This window comes from Osmerus mordax, chromosome 2 (assembly GCF_038355195.1).
Source record: "Osmerus mordax isolate fOsmMor3 chromosome 2, fOsmMor3.pri, whole genome shotgun sequence".
Classification (NCBI taxonomy): domain Eukaryota; kingdom Metazoa; phylum Chordata; class Actinopteri; order Osmeriformes; family Osmeridae; genus Osmerus; species Osmerus mordax.
The window spans coordinates 2,787,786-2,808,016 of NC_090051.1; the positions used below are offsets into that span (position 1 = coordinate 2,787,786).

The window sequence follows — 20,231 nt, forward strand, 5'->3', positions numbered from 1 at the left end:
CAGTGTGTGTTGCACACCGTCATGTGTAGTCAAACCACGGCTCTAAAAATTGCTCTCAACCTCAAACACTGTGAACCCGAGTGTCCCCTTACTCAGGCTCGGTGCAGAGTGCCACTATGTCACTGTATGTGCTGTTAGCGATGTGCTGTTAGCACTTCCCTTGCTTACAAGGGATCCTCTCATGACAGATTTGATCTGGCTTTCAAGAAACACGGTGAACAGGTTTGCACATTTCTTAGTTTGAGATTCCGAGGTAGCTCGCGTAAATAAAAAACCTAGCAACCAGAACTCTTCCTGAATGCAGTGGCGAGCCCTGAACCCCTCCTGTTCCCTCTAGGTATGAACTTGAATAAGCGGGAGTTGAATGAGCACGTGGAGTTTGAGTCCCAGACGTACTATGCAGCCTTCGCAGCTGAATTGGAGGCCTGTGCACAGCCCATGTGGGGCTTGTTAACACACTGCAAAGTCAAAGTAAGTCTAATCCCTTTCTCTCCTCACATTGAGCTGGTGTGCTCACGTCCACGTCATGTATACAAATACCACGTGGACAACAGCGCTCTGCTTATCAACCCCGTGGGCTCTTGTTCTGTGTTGTCGGATTGTTTTGATGACTTCCTAACGTTGGGTTCACGTGTGTGTGTGCAGGAGACGCAGGAATACACTAAAACAGTGGTGCGCTACTGCTTGGAGACCCTGCAGATCTGGTTAGATGCCATCGGCTTTGTGGATGAGGTAGGTCTGAGATGGAGCCCATTTTAGGAAACACTGTGTCTGCATCTGTGTTGACAAACAGCCCTCCTCCTCCTCCTCCTCCTCTTCTCCTTATCCTCCTCCTTCTCCTCTGACCTGTCGTCTCTCTCTCTCCAGCCGGCTCCAAACCAGGTGACCTTTCACCTTCCACTGCACCGCTACTATGCCATGTTCCTCAGCAAGGCAAGTCTGATGAAATGACCCTCACTAGGAACAGTATCACCGTGCGATAACCTGGCTCTGAATACACGACATGCTATCACACATATGACACGCCTGACCTAAACGTGTCATGTTGACACGCGTGTTATGTGGTTCTTGTGCCCCGCAGGCAGTGAAGTGCCAGGGCCTGGACCTGGATAGCCTTCTCCCAGACCAGGAGATGCTGATGAAGATCATGGTCCATCCTCTTCAGATCCAGGTGCAGCGCTGGAGGCTTCAGTGCCCTGTCCAGTGTCAGTTCCCCTGTTAGAGATGGAGCTTGACAGCGTGTTGTTTCCCCCCCCCCCTAGGCGAGCCTGTCTGAGGTCCACAGCAACATGTGGGTGAGGAACGGCCTGCAGATTAAAGGACAGGCCATGACCTACGTCCAGTCTCATTTCTGCAACTCCATGATCGACCCAGACATCTACCTGCTCCAGGTAGGTCTAGACACACCACCCTCTCACGGAGACTAAAGCAGTGTACTATACTTCATCGTAATAATGAGGAGGTTCACATTTCTACTGCGTCTTTCACACACCCAAGGATGCTTTCCAGAGGAGTAAAAGGTTTTATATTTTAAAGGTTGAAGATTTCTATTTATTTATTTATTCAACCTGCCTCGTTTTCCGATTGTCAGTATTGTAGTAATGTAGCACAATTAAATGTCTTTTATTTCCAGGTTTGTGCATCAAGACTCGATCCAGACTACTTCATCTCCTCTGTATTCGAGAGGTACCACTTTTCTATTTACTCAATCTTGAAAAGTGTAACCTAACATAAGGCCGTGTCTGAAGCCTGGCTCCTCCCCCTTAGTGTAACCTAACATAAGGCCGTGTCTGAAGCCTGGCTCCTCCCCCTTAGTGTAACCTAACATAAGGCCGTGTCTGAAGCCTGGCTCCTCCCCCTTAGTGTAACCTAACATAAAGGCCGTGTCTGAAGCCTGGCTCCTCCCCCTTAGTGTAACCTAACATAAAGGCCGTGTCTGAAGCCTGGCTCCTCCCCCTTAGTGTAACCTAACATAAAGGCCGTGTCTGAAGCCTGGCTCCTCCCCCTTAGTGTAACCTAACATAAAGGCCGTGTCTGAAGCCTGGCTCCTCCCCCTTAGTGTAACCTAACATAAAGGCCGTGTCTGAAGCCTGGCTCCTCCCCCTTAGTGTAACCTAACATAAAGGCCGTGTCTGAAGCCTGGCTCCTCCCCCTTAGTGTAACCTAACATAAAGGCCGTGTCTGAAGCCTGGCTCCTCCCCCTTAGTGTAACCTAACATAAAGGCCGTGTCTGAAGCCTGGCTCCTCCCCCTTAGTGTAACCTAACATAAAGGCCGTGTCTGAAGCCTGGCTCCTCCCCCGTCCTCAGGTTCAAGGTGGTCGACCTGCTCACCATGGCGTCTCAGCATCAGAACGCTGTTCTGGACTCGGAGCAGGAGAGACCCATGCTGGAGGGGGCTCTGACCTTCCTGGTTATCCTATCCAGTCTCCGCATCCACCTCGGTACGTTCTAGAAGCATCTCTCTGTTAGAGAACAGAGTGTTTTCACAGGAGTGACTCGGCGGGGTGGGCGTGAATGAAATCACATTGGGGACAAAGCCACATCACCCAGCGGCTTGGTGATTCCCTTCTAAGCTGCTGTGTGTGTGTGTCTGTCCTGACTGGGGCGCTGGTGTGTGTGTGTGTGATGACTGGGGTGCTGGTGTGTCTGTCCTGACTGGGGCGCTGGTGTGTCTGTCCTGACTGGGACTCTGGTGTGTGTGTGTGTGATGACTGGGGTGCTGGTGTGTCTGTCCTGACTGGGGTGCTGGTGTGTCTGTCCTGACTGGGGCGCTGGTGTGTGTGATGACTGGGGCGCTGGTGTGTGTGATGACTGGGGTGCTGGTGTGTGTGATGACTGGGGCGCTGGTGTGTGTGATGACTGGGGTGCTGGTGTGTCTGTCCTGACTGGGACTCTGGTGTGTGTGTGTGTGATGACTGGGGCGCTGGTGTGTGTGTCCTGACTGGGACGCTGGTGTGTGTGATGACTGGGGCGCTGGTGTGTGTGATGACTGGGGTGCTGGTGTGTCTGTCCTGACTGGGACTCTGGTGTGTGTGTGTGTGATGACTGGGGCGCTGGTGTGTGTGATGACTGGGGCGCTGGTGTGTGTGTGTGTGATGACTGGGGTGCTGGTGTGTCTGTCCTGACTGGGACTCTGGTGTGTGTGTGTGTGATGACTGGGGCGCTGGTGTGTGTGTCCTGACTGGGACGCTGGTGTGTGTGTGTGATGACTGGGACGCTGGTGTGTGTGTGTGATGACTGGGGCGCTGGTGTGTGTGATGACTGGGCCTCTCTTCTTCACAGGCATGGGAGATGATGAGATCCTCCGGGCAGAGATGGTCTCTCAGCTGTGTATGAACGACCGCACCCACAGTTCCCTGCTCGACCTCGTATCCTCCACCGCTTCCTGTCGCAAAGGAACACGGTCTCATTCACTTACAGCACATCCTGCCCCCATGCAGACACATCATTCATGAATGTGTGTGTGTGTATACAAACCATTATATCATGTATAAATGTGGGAGATGTATATTAAGGCCAAACATACATACGTGTGTGTGCTAATTATGAGTAGGTTTACCGTACATTCGATTAGATACAACTTCATTCATCCCCGATGAGAAATTCCCGCGCTTCTCCTTAAGTACGCTTGCAGATTCCTGAGAATCCCAACCCCAAGAGTGGGATCGTACCCGGCAGCTGCAGCTTCGAGGACATGCTGTCGGCCGTGGCGGACTTCAAAGCCCCCGTGTTTGAACCGGGGGGTTCCATGCAGCAGGGCATGTACACGCCTAAAGGTACCAAGTCCAGCCCCCCTACAGCCCCTCCGCACGCTGACAGACAGGGCCTGATTAGGGCCAAATAGACACATTTCTATTTGCTCAGTGCGGGGAAAACATTTAGAGGGAACATTGCTGGTGACGTGCGCTAGCTGTCCTTAACCTCGTAACAGATCAACAGGTGAAGCACCTTGATGTCGGACAGAACTACTGCCCTCCTCTGTCTGAAGAGGGCATCTCTGCTGTACAGTGGGCTGTGGCACAAGGGCCAATACTGGTCTTCTAGAGCTGCACAGCTCACAGAACTCCAGCACACCTGTGGTGTCTCTGGAATACTCCCTGCTGTGCTCATGTTTGGAAGTAGTCCTGTCCTATGAACCCTTAGTCTCTCTCTGTTACCCAACATAGGGTATTGCCTTGGCCCCAGACCCCCGGGTAAGTCTGTGGCTGTTATGAGAAATGGTCTCTCTGTGATAGCAGAGAAGGATCTGCCTCATTAGCTTTCGTCCTCCTCATATCAGCCCTGTGATTCTGAAGCAGATTGAAGCGTACAAGAGGTCGCCCCCATCTGGCCTCGGTCCAGTCTCAAATGGGTTCTAATTATAAAGACGGCGCCGTGGTATTGTTCCACGGTTGCCGTGGTATTGTTCCACGGTTGCTGTGGCTCAGGCGGAGATGATGTGATTGTTCTGTGGGCCGGCGTGGGATAGAGATGTGTTGAAGCGTTGAGAATATTTGACTTGCACACAATTGGTTGTAGGAGGCAGCAAACTGCTGGTGTCATAGGGTAAGTGTGGGAGGACGTGTGTGTGGGCGACTTGAGCTTGTGTGCTACACGTGCCACTTGGGGGCAGCCTAACGCCACGTTTTGAACTGGAGGAATATCTTTTCGTTGTTGCAACTTATCAGCCGGGGTTACTAAACAGATGTGTGTTTTCCCCCCTGCCAGCGGAGGTGTGGGAGAAGGAGTTTGACCCCATCATGGTGATCCTCAGAACCGTGTACCGGCGTGATGTCCAGTCTGCCATGGACAGATACTCTGCATTGTAAGTGAACACCAATTTTTTTTTTTGTGTGAATCTTCTTCTTGAAAATGGGTGCCGCGTTGCAGGGCCAGGACACATTCACAGACTGATTCACAGGAAACACATGAATGGTCTTCATCAGGATTGAACTCTCTGTTCCTGTTCCGTCTAACTTGACTGTGTGTGTGTGTGGCTCAGGGTGGCTGTTCCCTCCTGATCGCCCCCCCCCCCCCCCCACACTCTGGTCCTGAGGCTCAGGGTGGCTGTTCCCTCCTGATTGCCCCCCCCCCTCCACTCTGGTCCTGAGGCTCAGGGTGGCTGTTCCCTCCTGATCGCCCCCCCCCACACTCTGGTCCTGAGGCTCATAGTGGCTGTTCCCTCCTGATCGCCCCCCCCCCCCTCCACTCTGGTCCTGAGGCTCAGGGTGGCTGTTCCCTCCTGATCGCCCCCCCCCCTCCACTCTGGTCCTGAGGCTCAGGGTGGCTGTTCCCTCCTGATCGCCCCCCCCCCCCCCTCCACTCTGGTCCTGAGGCTCAGGGTGGCTGTTCCCTCCTGATCGCCCCCCCCCCCCACACACTCTGGTCCTGAGGCTCAGGGTGGCTGTTCCCTCCAGCTTGCCCCCCCCCCCCCCCCCCCCCGCTCCGGGATAAGAAGGGTTGGCCCCATATGTTGGTTCCAATTAGTTGGCTGTCGAGGACAAAATCTATAAATCAAGCCAGAGTGTAATAGAATTGAGGAAATCCTTCCTTGTAAGATGTAGTTTAGAAGCCAGAGAAGACAAACTTGTCTGTTGGGGTGAAGGAGATAGCAAGTGAGGTTAATTTCCTGAAGATCTCTGGGATAAGTGGGCATGCTGGGCAGAACCGAGAGATCCCACCCCTGCTTGCTCTTGTCTCTGTGAAATGGCAGTTCACTGGTGGTGGGAGATTACTTGCTTAATGGATTCTCTGTTTCTCTTTAATACGTTATCTTCAACTCAACCGAAATAACGTCGCCGTTTCATCCCGTATGGCCTGTGTTAGAAACACCCTTGTTCTGGGAAGTGAAACGCCCTGGATCGCTCTGACATTGACGAAGCTTTAGCTCGACACACAAGCACGTTTCTCCTTGAAACATCGTGAAGTTGCGCGCCCACCCCACCCCCCCCCCTCCTCGTGCAGTCTGTGATATCAGCCTTGTGTTACTTGTTCACACTGTTTGAATGTGATGGATTGCCTGTCAGGCCGGCCCCGTTTTGATGTAAGCACGTTCCTTTCATCGCTAATAGAGTGAGAGTCTGTCCAGAGCGCGGCCTGCTCTGCTGTGCAGACGCTCGCTCTCCAGAGTATTCAGCGTCACCCTAATCATCGGGCCAGCGTCGCGCGGATATACGTGGCCCGCGTCTGATGAATTGACCATATGGAATGGGTTGTGTGTTCTTTCCAGTCTGAAGCAGTCAGGGATGCACACAGGGAACCCGTGGCCGCCCTACAAGGAGAGGACCCCTCTGCATCCGTGCTACAAAGGCCTGGCCAGACTGCTGCACTGCAAAACCCTTCACATTGTCATCTTCACCCTGCTCTACAAGGTGAGCCGTCTAAACACCCGCCTCTCCTCCCGTCCTACTGTGCAGCCAGCCAGGCAGTCAGCCGGTCTCTAATCACTTGTCTGGTTGGGGTTTAGATCTGGATGGACCACCAGAACATGTCGGAGCACGTCCTGTGCATGGTGCTGTACCTCATCGAGCTGGGCCTGGACAACATGGTGCAGGAGGACAAGGAGGAGGAGGTGAACTCTGGGACATTAGGGGGGGTTTGGCTGTTGGGTTTGGTTAGCAGTGTTTCATTTCCCTGGGTCTGCTATGTAAAGATTCGTCAGGATGTTCCACATATATCATCTCTCTTATGCGTCCCCGATGTTGTGTGGTGTCGTGGTCGGGTTTGCGGCTCGACTGAAGCATGTTCACTGCGAAACATCCAAATCTCATCAAGTATATTTGTCGATAAGTAACATTTCAGTGAGATATACGGACTTGTTTTTAGACAATGCGTCTTGAATATCTTGTTAATTGAAGAGGTTTGAAATCTTGTTTGCAGTCATATCTCAGATAAAGCAAGCTTTTTTGACATTTCAAAAGGTTTTTAAGATGCTGTATTATTTGGTAAAGATGGATCATCTTGTGTCAAAGTAAAGGATTATTAGATTTAAGAAAATGTATTAAAAGGCCTAAATATCACATCATATTTCAAGAAATCCCCAGTTTTTTTTATCGCAGTTTTATTTACTTATTTAAGCCAAAAATTTTTGAAGTGTCATTATTCCCGGTGTAGTTCCTGTCGGGTGACGTCCTGTGTGTGTGTGTGTGTGCGTGCTGTGTGTGTGTGTGTGTGTGTGTGTGCTGCAGGAGCCTTGCATCGAGGAGCACTGCCACGACAGCTGGTTCCCCGGCACCAACCTGCTGACCAACCTTCACCACGTCATCAACTTCGTGAGGGTGCGGGTGCCCGAGACGGCCCCGGAGGTGAAGAAGGAGCCCCCTCCCAGCACCAGCGCAGAGGCCTCCACCTTCAGCCAGGTACGCTCTGCACTGGAGTCCTGGGACACAGGGGGAACTGGAGTCCTGGGACACAGGGGGGAACTGGAGTCCTGGGACACAGGGGGGAACTGGAGTCCTGGGACATAGGGGGAACTGGAGTCCTGGGACACAGGGGGGAACTGGAGTCCTGGGACACAGGGGGGAACTGGAGTCCTGGAACACAGGGGGGAACTGGAGTCCTGGAACACAGGGGGGAACTGGAGTCCTGGGACACAGGGGGAAACTGTAGAAACCGCTACGTATCTCTACATGGAGGTTACAACATGTAGGGCTGGTTTCGCAGACGCGAAACCTGGTCTAGGACTAAACAAACAAGCTCAATGCAGTTTTCTATTGAATTCGATGTTTTAGTCCTAGACTAAGGCTTAATCTGTGTCTGAGAAAACAGCCTGTAATGTGCTGGTGGCAGGAGCAGTGCTCAGCCTGTCACCTCTGTGAAGACGAGGGAATTTGAGACGTAAGGTGGTTGTATGTTCTAGAAGTAGTCTTCCCGTGCATATCGTTTTGGTTGCTTTTCGTCCCACAGAACTCCAGACGGCTGACAGGGAACTGGAGAGAGGTAGCCTCTTGCATCTCAGTGTGCTGTCTCCTGTCCTCTAACCAGACATGGTCTGTGTTCACAGACTCTGGTGGTGGTGTGCTGTTCTGGTCGCATCGGCCTCTCCAAACCTTTGTTTTCCTTTTCCCCTGTGTGTGTGTTTATATGCCCGTGTGTTTTACTATATAATTGTCGCTATATTGATACGACGGTGAAAGTCTCCCATGGTGCGTGTGTGTTGTGTTGTGTACACTGCTGTGCTCTGATGGGCCCTCGCCCCCCCCCCCCCCCCTCTCAACGGCTGAAACTAATTCAGTGTATAATGTGAGCCTGGGTAAATGCTTTTTAACTGCATGTCAGTGTGATGGATGGAGCCATGACTGGGCTGTATGATGTATGTTTATTTAACAGCGGCCTGGTTCCCAGGCTGGGTCAGGTCACTGCCATCCTTCAAAGACTTGTCTTGGGTTTGGGCAGGATGATTTGAAATGTTCCCCATGAGCATGAGCCAGCACTCTCAGGACAGGTACTTGAGAAGTCAGCTGGATTTGTATAATGGGAATTTAATTTGACTTTGATATGTGTGCCGTGCCTGTCTAAAACTGAAGGACTGGCATATTATTATCGTCAGAGTCGGGATGCATCAGGGCTGGATGGGCTGTCAGTGAAGTTGTAATTTCACTAGAGAGAGAGTGTGTGTGTGTGTGTGTGTGTGTGTGTGTGTGTGTGTGTGTGTGTGTGTGTGTGTGTGTGTGTGTGTGTGTGTGTGTGTGTGTGTGTGTGTGTGTGTGTGTGTGTGTGTGTGTGTGTGTGTGTGTGTGTGTGTGTGTGTGTGTGTGTGTGTCGGACCCACTAGCCTGTCCAGGCTCTTGTTTAGAGACGGGGTTCAGATTAGGATGGGGGGAACAAGAAGGAAAGATGATGACTGGAGCAATTCCTCCTTGCTCCCTCCATCTCTGTGTCTACTAAACAGCCATGGTTTGTGAGATGATTTGGAGATGTGCATGGTGTCCTCCGCATGGTCCTGGACCTGCCCCGTGTGACATCACTTCCTGTGCCGTGTGTCGTTGGCGTGCAGAACCTGCGGGAGGCGCAGGTGTTCGGCCTGACCTCCTAGCGCCCCGGGGGATGATGGGAAGCGTGGTCCTGGATCTGCCCTGACATAACCTCTCTCTCTGTGTGTGTGTGTGTGTGTGTGTGTGTCCGTCGTGCAGAACCTGCGGGAGGCGCAGGTCTTCAGCCTGGTGGCGGAGCGCAGGAGGAAGTTCCAGGAGATCATCAACCGCAGCAGCACCGAGGCCAGCCAGTCGGCCCGGCCCAAGAGCTCGTCCACCCGCTGGGTCCCGCCCGGCACGCCCCCCCAGCTGGTCACGGAGATCCTGGAGATCCGTGAGAGCATGGTGTCCCTGCTCGTCAAGCTGCACCAGAAGCTGTCGGCCAAGCAGAGCGCGCTGTCCGCCACCTGGCTGGAGGACATGGACACGGGGCGCCACGCCCACGGGGACGGCATCACCGCCATCGAGCGCATCCTCACCAAGGCGGCCACGCGCAGCCGCCAGAGCCGGCGCTGCATCCAGGAGATCTGCGGGAAGGTGTGTCCTCCGGTACCACCGAAGAAGAACAGCCCCTCCGACAAGAAGACCATGGACAAGGAGGAGAGGTGAGGGGCTCGGCCTGCAGGAAGTACTGTCACAACCTCCCTTAAGACCAGGATCTGTTTATCAATCATTAGACCGCACCTAAACACAGCCATTAGGAGTCGTGATCTCCTATTAGCTTATATTAATTGCCACAACGTGATATTTATTCATTGAATCCATTCTTGTCCGAGGGCTCCTTCAGAGAAGGGTAGATTGTAAGGGCTTAGAGCCAAAGTGGTGTAAGTGCCGTGCTGGGCGGATATGACTTGTAGATCAGATGAAAGCTGTCAGAGAGATCCTTTTAGTGCAATAAAGGATACAACTGAAATGACCCCAGAGGTTGTGATTAACAGAAACCCGGCTTGAGAGTAAAAGAAGGGTGGGCCTTTGGCCCATATCTCTCCTGATGTAGCTGGTACAACTATGGCTCCAAGCCCGTACCTTTTGAATTCAGCATCAAACCAGCGCTCTCCTGCAGACTGGAGATTGTCAGTTTTCGCAATGAAGATGAATCCGATGTGATTTGGTGGTTCCTCTCCCCCCCCCCCCGCCTCCACCAGCCCCCCTCTGTCTCCTCCCCCCTCTAACGATGATGGAATGGGCTATGAGCGCTCCATGATGACCTATTTTTGAGGTTGACTCGACCTGCCGACAAAGACAAAGGTGGCATCCTTCCCGTGCGTGAGCACTGCCGCCGTTACCACGGCAACCGCCCACAGCCAACGAATAGCAGTTAAAGAACTGGGGGGGGGGGGGGGGTGCCGCCCCTTTCTCACGGCCAACTGGGCGCGCCGCCAGCCCCCGCCTCGCCCCCCGCCCCCAGGACTGTCAGGGTGTAAGCGCTGGGCTGTGGCCCTCCTGTCAGGGTTTGTTTACGTCTTGTTATTAAGGGTCTCTATTTTCCCGTCGGCCCCGCGCCCCTCCAGCCTGCACCGGCTGCTGTTTCAGCTGTTAGCAACGGCTAGCTAACAACCACATGTAACCTTGTGGAAGTTGTGGGATGCTTGTTTTGTGTGTCAGCTAGTGTACCTGTAGCCCTGGGAGGGGGGGGGAGGGGGATTTTCACTGAGACTTTTCTGTTAAACCCTCTAAATACAGTACACTATAGAGACACTTCCCAAGGAAGCTGTTGCTATGGCGATGATCTCCCCGTGGATAAGCATGATGCCGTGGTCATGCGGCGACGGTGTCCTCCAGAGCGTTCATTCGGGGGTGGGCCGTCGGGCACGTCTTAACGCGGGCGTGTCTTAACGCGGGCGTGTCTTAACGCGGGCCTGTCTTAACGCGGGCGTGTCTTAACGTGGGCGTGTCTTAACGCGGGCCTGTCTTAACGCGGGCGTGTCTTAACGCGGGCCTGTCTTAACGCGGGCCTGTCTTAACGTGGCCGTGTGTTTCCCTTCCAGGCGCCAGCGAGCCCGGGAGAGGCAGCAGAAGCTGCTGGCTGAGTTTGCCTCCAGGCAGAAGAGCTTCATGGAGACGGCCATGGACGTGGGTAAGAACAGGCTCCAGCAGTCCAGCGGTATCACTCATATCCCAGGCAGCAGAGCTTCCTCTTCTGCTAGCTGTTCAGAGCACGGGAGGAACACATAAAACACATTTATTTGATCGTTTGTGTGCTACTTTTGGGTGAATTGTTTTAAACGTTTTAGACTAGATTCGATTATAAAACCATGTTACCGCTAAAACGGCCCCCTATTCTGAACGTCCTTCTGAGGACACTGTGCACCTGTTCTACTGAGTCCCTGAAGGAGAGGAGGAGCTGTGGGCTCAAATATAGCCATCAGTGCCCTGCCTGAGTGTGGCAAGGTGACAGCGGCCCTGAGCTGGCCCGGTCCCTGGGGGCCGCTGGTTAGGAGGCCTGAGAGGGCAGCGCTCCTCGGGGGCCCCGGGGGGCCGTGCTGGCTGAGGGCACAGCGGATCACAGCACTAATGGAGGGGCCGGGCTCCCAGGGGCCACCCTGACACACTGTGGTTAGTGGATGAATAATGTTCCCTGTGATCCGGAGCTGCTGTGAGGCCCGGGGCTGGTGGGTACCAGTTAGCCCTGCGTCTGTGGCCGTCCAGCAGGGCAGGCGATGCTCCACTCCGCCCCCTGGCTCCAGCCTGCAGGGCAGGCGATGCTCCACTCCGCCCCCTGGCTCCAGCCTGCAGGGCAGGCGATGCTCCTCGCCGCCCCCTGGCTCCAGCCTGCAGGGCAGGCGATGCTCCTCGCCGCCCCCTGGCTCCAGCCTGCAGGGCAGGCGATGCTCCTCGCCGCCCCCTGGCTCCAGCCTGCAGGGCAGGCGATGCTCCACTCCGCCCCCTGGCTCCAGCCTGCAGGGCAGGCGATGCTCCTCGCCGCCCCCTGGCTCCAGCCTGCAGGGCAGGCGATGCTCCTCGCCGCCCCCTGGCTCCAGCCTGCAGGGCAGGCGATGCTCCTCGCCGCCCCCTGGCTCCAGCCTGCAGGGCAGGCGATGCTCCTCGCCGCCCCCTGGCTCCAGCCTGCAGGGCAGGCGATGCTCCTCGCCGCCCCCTGGCTCCAGCCTGCAGGGCAGGCGATGCTCCTCGCCGCCCCCTGGCTCCAGCCTGCAGGGCAGGCGATGCTCCTCGCCGCCCCCTGGCTCCAGCCTGCAGGGCAGGCGATGCTCCTCGCCGCCCCCTGGCTCCAGCCTGCAGGGCAGGCGATGCTCCTCGCCGCCCCCTGGCTCCAGCCTGCAGGGCAGGCGATGCTCCTCGCCGCCCCCTGGCTCCAGCCTGCAGGGCAGGCGATGCTCCTCGCCGCCCCCTGGCTCCAGCCTGCAGGGCAGGCGATGCTCCTCGCCGCCCCCTGGCTCCAGCCTGCAGGGCAGGCGATGCTCCTCGCCGCCCCCTGGCTCCAGCCTGCAGGGCAGGCGATGCTCCTCGCCGCCCCCTGGCTCCAGCCTGCCGGCTTCACAGACCCTCCACCAGCCTGGAAGTCAGAAACGGCCCCTTACAGATACTTTTATTTCAACCTATTTTCAGCTTTACTGATCGAGACAGTTGGAGAGAGAGAGAGAGAGAGAGAGAGAGAGAGAGAAAGGAATGCAGAAAGAGAGAGAGAGAGAGGGGAGGACATGCAGGAAATGTCCCAGGCCTGAATTGACACCTGGCCCCTGCGTTATGTAGTCCCCCCCCCTCCCCCTTACCGGTAGAATTATACTTACAGATTATATTCCAGGCTGCTGAGTCAGTAAAATCTGCTATATTCCAGATCTGGAAGATGCAGCTGAAATGTAGGGGCCCAAACACACCCTGCAAAGCAGTGTGTGTGTGTGACCCTGCAGAGCGGTGTGTGTGTGTGTGTGTGTGTGTGTGTGTGTGTGTGTGTGTGTGTGTGTGTGTGTGTGTGTGTGTGTGTGTGTGTGTGTGTGTGTGTGTGTGTGTGTGTGTGTGTGTGTGTGTGTGTGTGTGTGTGTGTGTGTGTGTGTGTGTGTGTGTGTGTGTGTGTGTGTGTGTGTGTGTGTGTGTGTGTGTGTGTGTGTGTGTGTGTGTGTGTGTGTGTGTGTGTGTGTGTGTGTGTGTGTGTAGCCTCATCCGTCAGCACGTGTCCCAGCTGACGTGCTGAAGCTTTTTCTACATTAGTGTTTCCATCTTATCAGTTTAAAGGATGGGCCCAGGTCTTTTGGCGAGCTACATTTGTTTCCCAGATTGAATCAAAGGTCATAGGGGATATAAATATTTGCTCTGGAATTTTAACAAGGCAGATTGGTCCGACTGCAGAAGCATCTGTTCAAACATGAATCTCTCCTGGGCTCTTTGGCTTCAGAGCTGAATGCTCTGTGGCAAAGCCAAGATCAGGCTGTAAACAGGGTCTTGTGTTTCATGCATTAGCTTCTGCTCATGTCCCCTTTCGAGTTGTTTTCTAGTGTGGCTTGCAGGTTAGGTCATGTGCCACTTGAGGGAGTCCTGTTGGAATGCTCGTATACCAGAAATGGGATTTGGGATGCCATAATAGTTTCAGAGCATTTATGGATTTGACTCGTGTATAGTAACAGATGTTGTGAGCATCTGCTTTGACCAGAAATGGCTTGGCTTTTTTTTTTCTTCAGTGCTTGACAATGACTTTGAGGTTAATGTGTATACAGAAATAATATTTCATATTATACAAATGAGACAGACCCTCCGGTGCGGCCAGTGTGGCATATAAAGGCACCTCAGACTCCCTGTGACTCCAAACACCAGTCGACAAAAAGCAATCAAAGTCTAGATTCACTGCAGGCGTCATCACGTCTGTGTGATGACGGAAAAACATGAATGTCACAAGTCCCTTATAGTAACAGTGGAGCCCTTGTCCCCTGTGCGTCCTCACACACACACGCACACACACACACACACACACACACACACACACACACACACACACCTTACCCAGAGCGGCTGGGTACACTGATAGCCCAAGGCTAAAGCTCTTGCGTTGACATCTAACACAAACAGTTTCCATTTCCCCCAGGACATGACCACCTCTCTCTCGAGATCACATTTGTCCCCCAAAAAAAGCGATAAATCAATTCCAACACAGGTTGACATTTCGCCACGATATTTACTGCTCACATAGAACGCAGTCTTTAACATTTAAAACTAATTTCACATCAGTCATTAATTTCTGGCGATGTGTCAGTAAGCAGGGAACTGAGTTGCATTTCTACAGTACATATTGATACAGCCAGGCTCTCCAAATAATTCTTTTCTGTGCACCACAGAATAGGGAGGGATTTTCGAGGAAAGCTAAGGCTATGTAAGGCAGAGTGCTCGTGAAACATGACAGAAGCAGGAAGAGACCTTATTTTGTCCTGATAAAGGGACTCTTTTACTTCTTTTAATAGCTAGCCTTTGAACCCTTTCTTTATTAGACCATTTAGAAAAATCCCCTTTTTTTCCTAGCAGACCAGGCCAGACTGGGGGCCGTCATTGTAACACAGCTTGTCATCAAGCTGGTGTGAAGCAGGGAAGAACGACCTAATTGAGCATGGTGTTATTTCCCTGAGAGCGAGTGTATCTTGGAGTGACCACGATCCTCTCACTCTAATGGAGCTTTCTCGCCTCAGTGTTTTAGCCTGCCCAGAGGAGGAGAGCTTCACACAACATTACCGCCTAATGCTTTGGGGGGGGGGGGGGGGTTCAGTTTTTCTTGATTTTCTTTACACATGGTTTGTCAAGCTCGTCTTCCTCTTCCGATGTGGTTGTCCCCCCAACTTCATACAGCTTTGGACAACAGTACACCCGAACCTGCAGAACATGTGCATTACAAATATTCTAAAGCAAGAATACATGAAGAAATAATGAAATGAAAATACGGAACTGTTCTCAACATTGCACTTTTATACTGCCCCACAAATACAGAAGACAAAATTATAAAGAAATAAATGAAGACACAATATTCGTGTCAAAAACCTTGGCTGCCTAAGACGTGTGCACAGTGCTGCATGTTGATGAACTGCTTCGTACGGACTGCAAAGTAAACCTGTGTTTCCTTTGTCTCTTCCTGTCAGAATCTCCTGAGACTGAAGCCGCCATGGACCTGGGAGCGTCTGAGCCGATGGAGTCTGAGGTCCTGTATGACTGTGTGATCTGTGGCCAGAGCGGGCCCTCCACAGAGGACCGGCCCACAGGCCTGGTGGTCCTGCTCCAGGCCTCCTCAGGTCAGGAACTACACTACCCACACTCGCCCGCGCTCCCCGACGCACCTCGATTAATGGGCTACACGGCCTGGCTTTGTTCACACCGCCGTCCTGATTTGTAGTTCTGTTTAAACACGCAGCTAATGAAACAGCAGGAGGGGGAGTCAAATGAACAGGTCGTGTATTTCACAGATAGGAGAATCCACTCCCCTATCAGCGGTCCAGCCTATTAAACCAAAATAGTCATTCATGGAAGCTTAACTCCGCCATATTGGACGGCTCATCTTAATAGGCAGGTTAGCTGTTGTTTTAATTGGGTCGTTCATCATTCATGTTGATCCCAGGTTGCGTTGCTCGAGAGCGGTTTGCTGCGTGGAGGTAATTTCTGTGCCGTGTTTGCGAACGGAGCAGTATCACTCACTGTCACGAAAATAAACGTTGGGTTTGATTAGCAATTAGTGGAGTAATAAGTCGTTTTCGGCGCACTCCTCTCCTCAAGGTCAGGGAGTACACCTTATGTCATCTACCACCTGTTGTCCCACGCAGTCCCATCAAAAGACAATGTAAACAATCGTAAGTGACAAATTTAAAGGTTCATTATTTCACGCTGTCACGTTGCCCTTCCTCAGACGGGAGACCAGCGTAATCATTTTCAGCTGGGCGTTTCTCCAGAATGGTTTCACTGCCTCTGATTACGGCGACTGCGTTGCTGGAAATGAGCTGTCATTACCGCATCTGATTTATCAGCCGTCGCTTTCCATTCGGACGTGGAATGGAAAAACATCTGTGTAGGATCGCCGGCAGGCCTGAGCCCGTCACACGGTCCCGTCTCAGTCACTGTCTTTGATTTATTTTATGTAAATATTATGCGTAACCTATAAATAGCGCGCCTGAGAGCTCGTTATTCATTTTGTGACGAGTGAGAGTGAACGGCGTTCCGTGTCCTGTGTTCCTTGATTGCTGTGCAGTGTTGGGCCACCGCTGCAGGGGCGAGCAGGCGAAGAAGCTGCCCACCTGCGACCAGGAGCACGTCTACCCCGCCGACACGTGCGGCGCGGCGCACGACGTCAGGCTCACCCTCATGCAGCGCTTCTTCAAAGATGTAGGTCTCTCTCTCTCTCTCTCTCTCTCTCTCTCTCTCTCTCTGACGCACTCCCACAACACGCCCACTCTGCCTGACTTTTTGTCCTTCAGTTTCTCCTGCCTGCCTCTCTCTCTCTTTTTTTTCTCTTTCTTTCTTGTCGATCTCTTTCACTCTGTTTTCTGCTTAGCTTTTCTCTCCTCCCCCCCCCCCCCTCGTGTCTCTCCTCCCATTGTCATTGGCTTTGACCTGCCGAGTGAAAGGATCCATGTAGCACTCGAGCTAGCGTTTCCAACCCAGCCCTCTCCATCCCTAAGCCTCTTTCACACTCAGTCATGACAGACTGGGCTTCCTATCCTGTCTGGTGTCCCACATTGTCCTGACTGAGGTTCAGGTGAATCAGTCCTCCCGGCCCCCGTCTCTGCCTGCTCCAGCAGAAAGGGATTAGGACATGGAGGATTTACAGCTCCTAGCAGAGCCAAATGCCCTCTCCACCTCGACATGTCCAGTCCCAGCCTGTGAAGAGTTCAGTCAGCATTAGGAGAAGCCCAATCTCCTCTGCTGCCACTCGGGGAGAAGCTGGACATCTTTTGAGAGCGTGGCCTACAGGGAGGGTTTTCTCGACCTGGCAACCCGTGGGTGGTGGTTAAGGTGTTGTTCTCTCTGGTTTCAGAGTTCCTGCCTGCAGTCGGTGTCTATAGGCTGGGACGGAGGCGTGTACGTGCAGACCTGCGGACACACCCTGCACATAGACTGCCACAAGTCCTACATGGAGTCTCTGAGGGTGAGTCTGAGGGGAGGTTACATCCTAATGTGGTGAAAACCTCTTCACCCAACCATCGCGCTTATTCGTGAATGCTCACCGTGTGGGCTGAGAGCCTTGGCTTGCTCCCCCCAGAACGACCAGGTGCTGCAGGGCTTCTCCGTGGACAAGGGCGAGTTCACCTGCCCGCTGTGCCGCCAGTTCGCCAACAGCGTGCTGCCGTGCCGTCCGGGGCGCGGAACGGAGGCCGGGGCCTGGCGGGCCCCCAGCAGCAAGACCACCAGCGTGTTGGTCAAGGAGGTGGAGGACCAGCAGGACACTCTGGGCCTTTTCCCAGTAAGCAGTCACACTGTAAGGCAGATAAACCTTTACTCACTTCCTGCATACCTCACTTCCTGCATACCTCACTTCCTGCATACCTCACTTCCTGCATACCTCACTTCCTGCATACCTCTTCCACTTTCCTAATCCCCATCTTCACTCACAGACAGACAGACTCAGGAAATCGGTGAAGGGTTCAAAATGACTCCAATCTGAGCTAATTTTTACCAACCGATATCTAACCATCTATCATCTCCTGATGACACTCTGCTTTGGTCATCTCTCATGTTGTCCCCTCAATGTGCTGACGCACACTGGCCTGACACATTAGCCTAGCATCCTCCAGTCCCAGGTGTTGTGCTAGCAGATTAGCCTAGCATCCTCCAGTCCCAGGTGTTGTGTCTTAGCAGATTAGCCTAGCATCCTCCAGTCCCAGGTGTTGTGCTAGCAGATTAGCCTAGCATCCTCCAGTCCCAGGTGTTGTGCTAGCAGATTAGCCTAGCATCCATCAGTCCCAGGTGTTGTGCTAGCAGATTAGCCTAGCATCCATCAGTCCCAGGTGTTGTGCTAGCAGATTAGCCTAGCATCCATCAGTCCCAGGTGTTGTGCTAGCAGATTAGCCTAGCATCCTCCAGTCTCAGGTGTTGTGCTAGCAGATTAGCCTAGCATCCTCAATCCCAGGTGTTGTGCTAGCAGATTAGCCTAGCATCCTCCAGTCCCAGGTGTTGTGCTAGCAGATTAGCCTAGCATCCTCCAGTCTCAGGTGTTGTGCTAGCAGATTAGCCTAGCATCCTCAATCCCAGGTGTTGTGCTAGCAGATTAGCCTAGCATCCTCCAGTCCCAGGTGTTGTGCTAGCAGATTAGCCTAGCATCCATCAGTCCCAGGTGTTGTGCTAGCAGATTAGCCTAGCATCCTCCAGTCCCAGGTGTTGTGCTAGCAGATTAGCCTAGCATCCTCCAGTCCCAGGTGTTGTTTGGATCCTGTGAAGCTTCATCGTAACGTTCTCCTCCTAGACGGAGTCGAATCTGAGCAAGGAGATGGAGTTGGTCATCAAGGACATCAAGAACACCACCCAGAAGAAGTACATGGACTACGGCAGGAACCCTGGCTCCCCTGACAACGACTTCCTCTTCATGTACTCCGTAGCAAGGTGAGTCACCCCCCGCCCGGCCCCTGGGACCGCTCAGGATGACTCATGCACACCTGGCATGGAGCCTGCGTCTCCATTTAGAACCGTCTCACGCCAAGAGACTAAACGAGACATTGTTTGTTTCTCTGTCTCGTCTCTGTGAACTACGGCTTTGTGTGTTTTAAGTGTCAGTGTGTGTGTGTGTGTGTGCGCGCTAGCGCCTCTGTGCCTCTGAATGTTTGTTCCAGGCTGGTGTATGAGCGATGGTGTGGTCACTGTGGGTTATCTCTCAGTGAGCCTTGTCCCTGTGGCTAGTGACCCTCTACTCGTGTCCCCCACGCTCAGATAGGGAGGTCTCCTTCTACCCTCCCCCCCCCCTCCCCCCACCCCCTGCCTGGTGGCCCCGCTCCACTAAAAACCGTCTCCTTCAGATGCTACCATGCCGCCCTGTAGTCTGATTGCTGTCCTCAGAAAAACAGCCTGGTGGACCCACTTTAGTCATCTTGTTTTGTTACTTTTCCATTGTGTAAACTTCTTAGCTTCTAGGGCGAACGCTTGAACAGGCTTTGAAAAAATTCGATACGGATATTACCCAGTTTTTGTACCAACAGCGAGCGTATGGATTACTTGGCATTTTTTCCCTATTTCTTCAGAAAGTTTCTCAGGAGCTGTGAAGAGGGTTTTTTTCCCCCCCCCTTGATTGGCTTTCTTCATACCTCCTGATTCCACTGCTATAGGAGCTGGAGGCGGCTCTGGAAACGCTCTTCCCAGGCAACATTAGCAGCCTTGTCAATTCAGCCTGCAGTAAAACGGTATCGACTCGGGCTCCGCCACCCCTCACCAGGCCCTTTATTCACTCTTGACTGTATGGATTTATTGCTCCCAGTCCAACTGATTTTGAGCACCTCTTCTTCCCCAGAGTGCTTCTTCACAGCTGTGCTTGCTCCTGTGTTCGGAGCCGAGCAAGCCACCCTGAAGGAGGCGGTTCTCCTGATGGTGTACACAATGACACCAGCAGGCACTTTGCAGTCCTTCCACCCTAAAGTGACAGGACTCTCGTGTAGGCAACAGTTTTGTCACCCAGAGATGTGCCTCAGAGGGCCCTCTGGTAGCCCTGTAGATCAGGTGCTTGTATTGAGCCTTAGCTAATAGCTAATACGGCCTTAGTAAGTTAGTAAGCCTTATTAACCCATGTTAATGTTAATAAGTATCTTATAAGGGCCTTATTACCTATTAACTAATGCTTATTACAAGCACCTGAATGTAATGTTACCTGGCCATCCCTCCAACCTCTCCCTCCCCCACCTGCTCCTCCTCTCCTCCAGACTTCCCCTGCCTCGACCCCTGTGACGTTCCTCTGTCACAGGGCAGGGTGGAATGTTCCTCTGTCACAGGGGCAGGGTGGAACGTTCCTCTGTCACAGGGGCAGGGTGGAACGTTCCTCTGTCACAGGGGCAGGGTGGAACGTTCCTCTGTCACAGGGGCAGGGTGGAACGTTCCTCTGTCACAGGGGCAGGGTGGAACGTTCCTCTGTCACAGGGCAGGGTGGAACGTCCCTCTGTCACAGGGCAGGGTGGAACGTCCCTCTGTCACAGGGCAGGGTGGAACGTCCCTCTGTCACAGGGCAGGGTGGAACGTTCCTCTGTCACAGGGCAGGGTGGAACGTTCCTCTGTCACAGGGCAGGGTGGAACGTTCCTCTGTCACAGGGCAGGGTGGAACGTTCCTCTGTCACAGGGCAGGGTGGAACGTTCCTCTGTCACAGGGCAGGGTGGAACGTCCC

General features: G+C 53.3%; 1 protein-coding gene across 3 annotated transcripts in view; it reads left to right on the plus strand.

Moving 5' to 3' along the window:
• Positions 1-20,231, plus strand: part of ubr3 (ubiquitin protein ligase E3 component n-recognin 3) — a 45,486-nt gene that overhangs the window by 4,213 nt on the left and 21,042 nt on the right. For 2 of the 3 annotated variants that reach the window (XM_067252710.1, XM_067252719.1), the window contains exons 10-29: positions 338-471; positions 646-732; positions 868-937; positions 1,086-1,171; positions 1,263-1,391; positions 1,634-1,686; positions 2,309-2,442; positions 3,284-3,369; positions 3,636-3,777; positions 4,709-4,805; positions 6,210-6,351; positions 6,447-6,551; positions 7,168-7,338; positions 9,112-9,557; positions 10,941-11,029; positions 15,027-15,176; positions 16,124-16,257; positions 16,910-17,020; positions 17,135-17,350; positions 18,335-18,471. In XM_067252710.1, coding sequence (XP_067108811.1) covers positions 338-471; positions 646-732; positions 868-937; positions 1,086-1,171; positions 1,263-1,391; positions 1,634-1,686; positions 2,309-2,442; positions 3,284-3,369; positions 3,636-3,777; positions 4,709-4,805; positions 6,210-6,351; positions 6,447-6,551; positions 7,168-7,338; positions 9,112-9,557; positions 10,941-11,029; positions 15,027-15,176; positions 16,124-16,257; positions 16,910-17,020; positions 17,135-17,350; positions 18,335-18,471 — 2,719 coding nt within the window. The remainder of the gene's footprint in view (positions 1-337; positions 472-645; positions 733-867; positions 938-1,085; positions 1,172-1,262; positions 1,392-1,633; positions 1,687-2,308; positions 2,443-3,283; positions 3,370-3,635; positions 3,778-4,708; positions 4,806-6,209; positions 6,352-6,446; positions 6,552-7,167; positions 7,339-9,111; positions 9,558-10,940; positions 11,030-15,026; positions 15,177-16,123; positions 16,258-16,909; positions 17,021-17,134; positions 17,351-18,334; positions 18,472-20,231) is intronic. The other variant, XM_067252727.1, reaches the window with a different exon arrangement.